The sequence below is a fragment of the Ovis canadensis genome, chromosome 12 (genome assembly GCF_042477335.2).
Source record: "Ovis canadensis isolate MfBH-ARS-UI-01 breed Bighorn chromosome 12, ARS-UI_OviCan_v2, whole genome shotgun sequence".
NCBI lineage: Eukaryota > Metazoa > Chordata > Mammalia > Artiodactyla > Bovidae > Ovis > Ovis canadensis.
This window is the reverse complement of record NC_091256.1, coordinates 51,669,717-51,680,821: the sequence shown is the minus strand read 5'-3', so window position 1 is coordinate 51,680,821 and position 11,105 is coordinate 51,669,717. Positions and strand designations below refer to the sequence as shown.

At 48.6% G+C, this 11,105-nt stretch overlaps 1 protein-coding gene across 1 annotated transcript in view; it reads right to left on the bottom strand.

Annotated features, from left to right (window-relative positions):
* Positions 1-1,636: 1,636 nt before the first annotated feature.
* The window catches only part of DHRS3 (dehydrogenase/reductase 3), a 51,915-nt gene continuing 42,446 nt past the window's right edge, over positions 1,637-11,105 (bottom strand). The window contains exons 5-6 of the mRNA XM_069545673.1: positions 5,791-5,916; positions 1,637-2,168 (exon numbers count right to left, since the gene is read on the bottom strand). Coding sequence (XP_069401774.1) covers positions 2,084-2,168; positions 5,791-5,916 — 211 coding nt within the window. The 3' untranslated portion in view covers positions 1,637-2,083. The remainder of the gene's footprint in view (positions 2,169-5,790; positions 5,917-11,105) is intronic.

Below are 11,105 nucleotides of genomic sequence, written 5' to 3'. Positions count from 1 at the left end.
GGTTCCTCTGTCCCTAGGGATTCTCCAGGCAAGAATACTGGAATGGGTTGCCATGCCCTCCTCGAGGGGATCTTCCCCACCCAGGAATCGAACCCATGTCTTTTAGGGGTTGTGTCTTTTGCATTGGCAGCTGGGTTCCTTACCACTAGTGCCAGCTGGGAAGCCCATCCTTTGCCTACATTTCTATTTTTTCCTTAAATTCCTATGGACCGCTCCTTCCACAGTGTGGCAGATTGCAGTATAGTTCAAAATCACTGACCATTCCCCCGGGGGGATTGTATGCCCAGAAGCATCCTCACTGTGCTTGAACGTATGACCTGCTCTGGCCAAAGAAATGTGAGCGGAAGTGATGTGCATTGTTTCCAGGCAGAAAATTTCAGAGCCAGTCCATGGGTTCCCAGGTGTGTCTACTTCTGCCCCAAGATGCCATCATCCCAGAAGGAGGCTTCTCTCCTAGCTGGGGCCCCAGAGTGAAGAGGACACAGAGCAGACCCCCATCCACCCTCTGTGGACAGAGGCAATGGAACACAAGCTCTGTTGTTGGAAGCCATGGACATCTGGGGCTCATATTTTGTCTGATACATATTGCGGCTCTTGAAAGTCTTTAAAGGGGTTCCTGAGAGCTGATTTTTGTCTTGACCACTGTTGGATACAGTGGATAAATAACACTTAAGATGTTAAGCTTTGCAGCTTGGCCGCTATTTGGTTGGTGCTCAATAGACAGTGGATGTGATCGTGACTTGGCATCTTTGCACACAGACCAGACTGATGACTGTTGGGCTGCAAGACTGCTCTTCCTCTCATGTGAGTTGTGTGAAGGTGCATGCTTTGTGCGATGCTCCAGCAAGCTTCTCCATTGAATTTTTGCCTGTGATTTTCTCTGTTATCTCCTGGAACCACTGCCTGCTCCTGCCCCCCACCCTGCCAACCACCTGCAAGGGCTGTGTAGATGGAGGTGCCTTAGATGAGATTCCATTGTCCGCCAGTCCCCTGGCAGTAACAGAGAACACACACAGGAGGAAACTTGGGGCATCTCTCCTCATGTCTCCTTGGCTGTCATTTTCCCCACTGCCTGAATCCACATCAAACCCCTCTGCCATCCCAGACTTCTCATTCTCCTTTGCTATTTCACTTCTATCCCCTGCTATCAGATTGCAGACCTGGGGGCCCACAGCACCCCCTTAGCACTGGCCTTGTTGTGCTGGTGATCTTCAGAGTTTTGGCTTCTCAGCAACATTCCCCTCTCAGCACATGCTAGGTAGACAGTAGGGGCTTGATAAAACCTGGTTCTTCTCTCCTGAGTTGGTGGCCTGGGGGCTGGTGGGGCCATGGCAGGGCAGAGGGCATGCCTCTGTTGACTAGTTCCTGTTGGTCTTCCATAGATGCAGGTGGGAAGGCAAAGTGCCCCCCAACCCATGACTGTTGGGAGGGCCCTGAAGGAGCTGGCAAGAAACCAATTACTCCCTACCCTCACAGGCCTGGATTTCAATTTCTCTCCTGATCTCTGCCTTCTTCTTTTCTACTCTGTCCGTGGCAGCTGGGGACCCTGAGCAGACCAATTCTCTCTGAAAGGGTGGGGTGTTATGGTTGGGATTGGTCCCCTCCCCACGGCCCACTAAGGACCAGAGGTCAAGGATTTCAAGAAAAACACAAAAGCTTTCTCTCTTTATTTTATATATTCCTGCCGTTCAACCAGTTTGCACAAGCTGAGGATAAGTGAATTTTGGAGGTGAAGGAGGAGCATGTGGCCACAGACCATCCCAGAAATGGTCTATGTGCATTGCCAAGGCTGGTTAGACTTGAGAAGCGATTTAACAATAAACTCTACAGAATCAGAAATGTACAAAGTGTCAAGGCAGCTGCTGGCTGATTTCTTGCCTCCCCATGGGGGTCAGAGTTATGCCCATCAGTCCTGTGCAAAGGTCCTGGGGCTGGCTAGGGGTCAGCCGGATTCTTCCCCAGGATAGAAGCAGTCCTGCTCACCCAGCAGAAGTGTGCTGAGGGACAGGCACGTAGGCGTGTGCCCAGGTGCCCATGCCCCCTCAGGTTCCGTGGCTTTTGAGCCTGTTTCTCCATCCTGTCTTTATGTCCGCCCTTTGAAAGTGTTCATGCAGGTGTAGGTTCCTGAGAATTTGTGGATCTCCTCGAGGGCAGCCTGTGGGAGTATGCTGAGGGAGGGAGAAAGGAAACAAGAAGACGGTCAATGGGGGACCAGCGGACTGGTAGCCAAACAAGATACGTAGTTGAGTAGTGGTTCCCATAAGCTCTCCCCACCTCTTCTCTCCAACATACACCAGCTCCCCCCACAAGCCAACCCACTCACCCCTCCATGGAGGAAGGGCTTTCAAGTAAGTAGATAAATGAAACTGAAGTGAAAGTGTTAGTCGCTCAGTCGGGTCCAAATCTTTTTGACCCCATGGACAGTGGCCCAGCAGGCTCCTCTGTCCATGGGGATTCTTTAGGCAAGAATACTGGAGTAGGTTGCCATGCCCTCCTCCAGAGGATCTTCTGATCCAGGGATTGAATCCAGGTCTCTTGCATTGCAGGGAGATTCTTTACCATCTGAGTCACCAGGGAAGTCCAGTATAAATAGTTTTTTACAAGGTAAAGGGTAGGTATAAACAAACTTTCAAAGCCACATTTTGAGCATTTTAGGGTCCATAATTATCTCAGAAATCTATGAACTCCAAATGCCACTTATTCAACAAATATTTACTGTGTGGGGCTGAAGAGTTAGTTACCAGGTATCACCTTCTTGTTCCCCGGACTCCATGTGTTAACTTATTTCTTAAGCAGCCACACTCTTCTCCTGATACATTTGCTACCAAAGTCTGTCCTATCTACCATTTCAAGATTCTCAGCCAAGTTTGCTCCACTCCAGAGTGGTGTCTTCCTTTAGCTGGGACCTCAGGTTTTACTTCTCACCCTTTATTTCCCTCCAGATAATAAAACACCTGCATATATTGGGTTGGCCAAAAAAGTCCATTCGGGCCCCGTACGAAAAACTCAAACGAAATTTTTGGCCAACCTGATACCTTCAGGCCTTGACCTTCAGCGTGACACAATTTCCTGCTTTGTGGGAAATTTCCCAGACTCACCTTAGGCCTTTCCCCGGGGCTCCCTATAGCCCTGTGCTTCCCCAACAAGGCCTGGAGTTGTGCTTGCTATTTCCTCATTGGGCCCCTGGGTATCTCTATGGTAGATATTTCATCTCTGATCCTGGCATCTGGCACAGAGGACCCAGCTTAGAGATGCCCTCAGTTCATCTGATTAGTTTGAAGGGCTCCAGCCCATCCTAGGTGCAAGATAGGAAAGCCTCATTCCAGCTGGAGTAACTGGGAAGTCTTCCTGGGGGTGGTGGCAATAGAGTGGAACCTGTGAGGATTTCTCTTGGGGGAGGTGAGAGGGGCGTGCAAATGCAGGGAATGGGGAAGGGCTGGCCTCTGCTCTTTCTGGGAAAGTAGTGGGGGACAGAACAGGAAATGTAGGCTGGGGGCTTACTGTGGATGGTGCTGAGGTGTTCTAGACAAATTAGCTTTTTTCTAGAATGTCCCCAAAAGCTTCTAAGAAGCTCCCTGAGGTGGACAATCAGCTTGGCTTTGGTGTGGATCCAAGTCCCTGGACTCCTAAGGCTCATGGAGCCGTCAAGGAGCAACTCAGAGCAATAGTCAGCAGGACTGAGGGAGGCTGAGGTGGGGCTTGCCTGCCCAGCACCCCCCACCCCTCACTCACTCTGTGTCCTGGAAGGGCTTTGAATTTGGAGAAGGGATGGACTGATGTATCCTCCTGGTCCTGAGGTTATAGCAGCTACTCAGGTGCCCACTGTATCCATAGTAGCCAGAGGGGAACCTGGTTTCCTGGGGTTGGACATCTGATAAAGGCACTTGGGTGTTTCACTTTCCAAAAATGCCTTTCAGCAAATGATATAAATGAGCTTACTTACCAAACAGATACAGACTTCCAGAACAAAGGGATATTTAGGAAATCTGGGATGGACATATACACACTGCTATACTTAAAATGGATAACCAACAAGGTCTTATTGTACAGAATAGGGAACTCTGCTTTAATGTTATGAGACAGCATGGATGGGAGGGGAGTTTGGATGCATGTATGTGTATGGCTGAGGCCCTTTGCTGTCCACCTGAAACTATCACAACATTGTTCATAGGATACGTGTGCGTGCGTGCTAAGTTGCTTCTGTTGTGTCTGACTCTTTGAGACACTATGGTCTATAGAACACCACGCTCTTCGGTCCACGGGATTCTTCAGGCAAGAATACTAGAGTGGGTTGCCAAGCCCTCCTCCAGGAGAATCTTCCTGACCCAGGAATTGAACCTGTATCTCTTACATCTCCTGCACTGGCAGGTGGGTTCTTTACCACTGGTGCCACCTGGGAAGCCTGTTCATCGGCTATACTCCAATATAAAATAAAAAGTTAAAAAGAAAAAGAAGGAAAAGGCCTTTCAGGTCAGAGGGGTCCAGTCAGCTGGGGGCTGGGGACCCAGAGGAGCGAGGAGTCCGTGGTTACTCGGGGCTCCAGGGTGGAAGCTCTCTCTGCAGCAGGAGAAGCTCATGAAAGCTGTGCTGAATGGGGCATGTGGAATGGCCTGTTTCGTGTGGGACTGGGACAGGAAGAGTTTTCTGCCCAGAGTCTGGAAAGTTCTAGAATGTGATGCTGGGCAAATTCTGGAGGAGCAAATTCTCTGTAAAGCCCACCTCCCAAGGTGGTCTCCCTGATAAATCCCACCTGGTGAGCACTGTGATGTTTCTATGAATTTCAAGCCTTAGGCAAGGAGATTCCTGTCTTCCCCGTTAGGGTAAACCCCCTGAAGGCTGGGGCCAAGATTTAGTTTCTAGACTGGCAGTTCTCAAAATGTTGCCCAGGAACCCTTGGGCGTACCAGAGATCTCTCCAGAGATCTCTGCAAGTGAAACTACTTTTATTATAGTACTGTGGTAGGATTCAACTTTTTTAATGCTCATTCTCTCAGAAGTGTACAGTGGAGTTTCCTGGAGGCTATATGACATGTGACATCACAAAAGCTGAAAATCAGAAGCAGATACAAGTATCCATTTGTCTTCAATTAAGTCAGATAATAAAGAGCTTTGCAAAAATGTAAAACAATGCCATTCTTTTTACTCTATTCTTTTTTTTTTGAAAATATGCTTACTTTTCACAAAAATATTGTTTACGTTAACACCAAATGGATTTTTTTATTGCTATATATAAATGAATACATGTATAAATCCCATACTTTCCCCCCTCAGTTTTAATTCCTAAAACAATAGATACAACTCACATAAATAAAAGTACTTTAGGTTCTTCAACAATTTTTAAAATTGTAAAAGGTACTTGAGAGCAACAAGGTTGACTACCCTAATCTGTAGTAAGGATGTGTGTACTCAGTCATTTAGTCGAGTCCAACTCTTTGCGGCCCCATGGACTGCAGCCTGCCATGGAATTCTCCAGGCAAGAATACTGGAGTGGGTTGCCATGCCCTCCTCCAGGAGATCTTCCTGACCCAGGAATCAAACCCATGTCTCTTATGTCCCCTGCATTAGACGGGCGGGTTCTTTACCACTAGTGCCACCTGGGAAGCCTATATTAAGGATAATAACTCCATGACCCATATGCCACAGCTCTCACTTTCACACCCACAGCAGATATGACTAATCGATCATGTGGGTTCTTTCTCTTGTCTGAGGCCTCTTCCCCACCAAGGTCCCCTGGGAGGAGGGGACACAGCCCACGGGAGCCTGACTCTGAGCTTCCTCCCCAGCCCTGTACCTTTTCAAGATAACGAGGGCGTGCATCGTCCACGGCAACAGGAGGAGGGCCTGGTTAAGCTGCACGGCTTCCACTGTCCTCCGGGCCACTGTCTCTGGCTTCAGTGGGGGGAAGAGGTTGGGGAACCTGCATGCAGGAAGAGACAGTGTGAGTTTCTCCTGAAAAGCAAGTGCTACTGCTAAACCCCCTCCCTGCCCCCCGTCTCCATTTCTGTCTCTAACATGTCTGTCCATGGGATTCTCCAGGCAAGAATACTGGAGTGGGTTGCCATGCCCTCTTCCAGGGGATCTTCCCAACCCAGGGAGCAAACCCAGGTCTCCCGCACTGCAGGCAGATTCTCTGCCATCTGAGCCACTGGGAAAGCCCAAGAATACTGAAGTGGGTAACCTATCCCTTCTCTAGGGGATCATTCCCAACCCAGGAATCGAACCGGGGTCTCCTGCATTGCAGGGAGATTCTTTACCAGCTGAGCTACCAGGGAAGCCCCTTCTCTAACATGTCAGGGTCATCCCTTTGGCTTCTCCTGTGTGGGGAAACTTGAGCCCTGTTTGAAATACTCTCCTTGCTTCCCTGCTGCCCTAGACGCATCAGGAGTTCCCAATCCCCTTTCTCCTCCCAGCTGGTCTCCTCCTGCTCACCCATACTCTGGGACTGGTTCTCAGAGCACAGCACAGAGCTCCCTAAAACCTCACCCACACCCTGTCACTGCCCTGCTTGAGCCCTCCCAGGGCCCCCAAAGCTGTCTTCAGCCCTACCTCTCTGGGCCCACCTCTCCTCCTTCTCTGCCCAGCGATCCTGGCCAATCCTCTCTCTTAAGATCCTTCCCATCTCAGCCATCCCATCAGCAAGGCTCCCTCCTTTCGTCCACTCAGATTGGCCTCTGATCTCATCCCCCTGATAACTGCCTTGACTGAATGTACCCCATTGAGAATGGCCTGTCTCTCCTCCTCCACTCTTGAATTCCCCAAGGGCAGAGGTATGGTGGGTCTTGCTCCTTGCTCTCTGCCCTGAGTGCAGCGTCGGGATATCGTAGGTGCTTCATAAATGCTTGCTGAGTGGGTGGACATTGAATGACATGACATTCCCTGGGTGTGTCCTATGCATCCTGTGCAGAGACAGGAGCTCTACCCTACTTGCTGGTTCACTCCCTCAGCCCCGATTTATGGGTACACTCACTAATCCATTCAAACAGCTACAGACCAGTCTCGTGGGGTTGATAAATAAATGAATGGCTGAATAAGCAAGCATCAGGGGCTTCTTACGATTGTTCAGAAACATCAGACCTGAGACCCCTAACAGTAGTGATACTCCCTAAGTGCCAGACCTGTGTTGAGCAATCAACAGGTGTTATTCACTCCAACTGACAGAGAAGAAAGCTGGGGCTTTGGGGAGCTGGTTGGGGCCTGGAGATTCAAACCAAGCCCCCAGAAGCCCCAGGCAAGTGTCCTGCTTGCTGTTTGTCCCATCTCTCCTGGGCCTATAGGTGCAGGGCTGCTGGTGCTGCTGGCTTTGACCTCAGTCCCACAAAGCATGCTGCTCCAGCACCAGGAGGACTGAGGGTGATAAGCCAATTTCTATCCATGTGGCCTTGGGCAAGTACCTTCGCTTCTCAGTCTCAGTTCCCCCATCTAGGAAATGGGCTTAAGAGCTCTCACAAGCTTGCAGAGGGCCACATGCAGCAGCATTTGTAAAGTGTCTGGTGGCTCAAACATAGAAAAAAAAATAAGTAAATAGCAATTTACAAACAGCAGCACTCACCTATACGGTCACTCTCTCTCTCTCTCTTTTTTTTTTTAATATTTATTTATTGGGCTGTGCCAGGTTGTAGTTGAGACCACGTGGGATCTTCCATCTTTAGTTGCAGCATGCTTGATCTAGTTCCCTGACCAGGGATTGAGCCTGGGTCTCCTGCATTGGGAGTACAGAGTCTTAGCCACTGCACCACCAGGGAAGTCCCTGTTATGGCTGCTTTTGCCAGAAAATCCATCAGTTTTGTCCGAAGCACCTGTCTCCAACCCTCCACCCTGAGAAGTTGTTAAACATGGTTGGAGAGGAAGCCAATGCTTTTTTTTTTTTCTTTCAAGAAACAGGGCTTCCCTTGTGACTCAGACAGTAAAGAATCTGCCTGCAATGCAGAAGACCCTGGTTCAATTCCTGGGTAGGGGAGATCCCCTAGAGAAGGGAATGGCTACCCACTCCAGTATCCTTGCCTGGAAAATTTCATGAACAGAGAAGCCTGGCAGTCTACAGTCCAAGGGGTTGCAAAGAGTCAGACATGACTGAGCAACTAACCCACACAAACTAGGTACAAATTAGACTTTTACTGCTCTTCTCCTAAGCCCTCTGGAGAAGGAAATGGCAACCCACTCCAGTACTCTTGCCATGGATGGAGAAGCCTGGTAGGCTGCAGTCCATGGGGTCACGAAGAGAAGGACACGACTGAGCAACTTCACTTTCACTTTTCACCCTCATACATTGGAGAAGGAAATGGCAACCCACTCCAGTGTTCTTGCCTGGAGAATCCCAGGGACGGCGGAGCCTGGTAGGCTGCTATCTATGGGGTCACACAGGGTCGGATACGACTGAAGCGACTTAGCAGCAGCAGCAGCAGCCTAAGCCGTCAGGGCTCACTTGCAGTCCACAGGTAATGAAGCTTCACCTAGTGCTTCTTACTTGCCAGCCAACTAGTTGATTCACACATGGGAGCTCATCTAGCCTTCCAAGTTAGGGTATCACCATCAATCCTTTCTCATGGACTAGGAAACCAAGGCACAGGAAGACTAAGTAACTTGCCTGAGGTCACACAAAGCTGGGGTTACATGCTAAATCACTTCAGTCATGCCCGACTCTTTGCTCGCCAGGCTCCCCTGTCCATGGGATTTCCCAGGCAAGAATACTGGAGTGGGTTGCCATGCCCTCCTCCAGGGGATCTTCCTGACCCAGGGATCGAACCCACATCCCTTACGTCTCCTGCATTGGCAGGCAGGTTCTTTCCCACTAGCACTACCTGTCTCTGCAGTTTGGGCCCACACTCTGAACCACTGTGGAAAAATGACTTGAGAGAGGCCTTGGATTTCCTTCTTAAAGTGATGGAGAGGAAACCTTGCCAGAAGGCAAACCAGGCACAGGAATGCGAGGTCTGTGAAAGTCCTGCTCATTTCTGTGCTCAAGGCGCCCAGTTAGAACCATGGATCGCTGTGGCTGCATTTCCATCCAGTATGCATTTATTGTTTCCCTGGCGGCTCAGCTGGTAAAGAATCCACATGCAGTGTGGAAGACCTGAGTTTGATCCGTGGGTTGGGAAGATCCCCTGGAGAAGGGAACTGCTACCCACTCCAGTATTCTGGCCTGGAGAATTCCATGGAGTGTATAATCCATGGGGTCTCAAACAGTTGGACAGGACTGAATGACTTTCACTTTCACATATTTATTGAGCACTTCCTGTATGCTCAGATGAAAAGACACTAAACCAAGACACTGTAGGGGAAAAAACCAATATGGAACATTCATAGTCATTATTCCAGCATCCTCTAAATTCAGAATCTATGATAATTTGCGTATAAGTCAGGTGGAAATTAGGCTTCCCTGGTAGCTCAGCTGGTAAAGGATCTCCCTGCAATGCAGGAGACCCCTGTTCGATTCCTGGGTCAGGAATGATCCCCTGGAGAAGGGATAGTTTACCCACTCCAGTATTCTTGGGCTTCCCTGTGGCTCAGACGGTAGAGAATCTGCCTGCAATGCAGGAGACCTGGGTTTGCTCCCTGGGTTGAAAAGATCCCCTGGAGGAGGGCATGGCAACCCACTCCAGTATTCTGGCCTGGAGAATCCCCAGGAACAGAGAAGCCTGGCGGGCAGAGTCGGACACAACTGAGCAACTAAGCACAGCACAGCACATAACAACTAAAGTCTGCTAGAAAGATTAATAGCAGATGCACTTATGAAGATGTTTATTGTTAGAAAAAATAATAATACTGAGCATCTCATATGCCCCAGGCTTTGCACTAGATACATTACATGTGTTATTTCTAATTCTCCCAATGATCCAACAAGGTAAATATGATTGCCACTGTTTGACAGATGAGCAAAGTAAACCTCAGACTGGTAACAAAAATGGTTCAAGGTTTCACCACCATACAGGAGCTAAGGTGAAATTCAAAATCAGGTTTTTCTTTTTAAATTTTATTGAAGTATAGTTGATTTACAATGTTGTGTTAATTTCTTATATACAGCTAAGTGTCTCACTTAGTCGTGTCTGACTCTTTGCGACCCCATGGAACTGTAGCCTGCCAGGCTCTTCTGTGCACAGAATCCTCCGAATAGTGGAGTGGGTTGCCATTCCCTTCTCCAAGGGCTCTTCCCCACTCAGGGATCAAACCTGGGTCTCTTGTACTGCAAGCAGATTCTTTACTGTCTGAGCCACCAGGGAAGCCCTAAGTGACTCAGTTATACACACACACACACACACACACACACACACACACATACACATATATATTCTTTTTCATATTCTTTTCCATTATTTTTTTTCCAGGGTATTGAACATAGTTCCCCATGCTATACAGTACATTATTTATCCATTCTATATATAACAGCTTGCCTCTGCTAATCCCAAACTCCTACTTCTTCCCTCCCCTCACCACCTCCCCCTTGGCAATCAGAAGTCTGTTCTGTATGTCTCTGAGTCCACAAAGCCAGGTGTTTTGATTCTTGCTTAGCAAAACCACCCCTAGTGATAATCACTAAGGTGTTCTGAGTGATCCCCACACCCCATGAATGTACTGCGCTACATCCCTTCCACGATCTCATGCAATTCTCACAGCGACCCCTCCCTGCTATCCTCATCTTTGGAAGAGGATGATGCATGTAATTTAGAAGGCAAAATTATCATTATATGCTGCTGTGCAAAAAAACAAGGAAAATAGTTTTTGGATGATTCATTTACCTGTAACCTTGTGTCACTTCACAAGCCTACATCAGTGTAGCACCATTTACTGGGCACTTACAATGTAGCACATAGGGTATTGTGTGCTAGACCCCATTTATTCTTATCACAGACTCCTACTCCCATCATCCCATTCTACAGATTAACAGAGGCTGGAGTAGGAACTAACCAGACCCAAGGTCTCACACATTCTGGGGGTCTGGCTCCAAAGTACAAGCTCTAAACCAGTGGTACCCATTTCCTGTTGATTTAATTGGTCTGGAGGATGGGTGGTTAGGCTTCGGCATTTCTTTAAACTAAGCTATAACTTATATACAATAAAAGGCATAAATCTTAAGTGTCCAGCATGATCAGTTTTTACCTGTGTAACTCC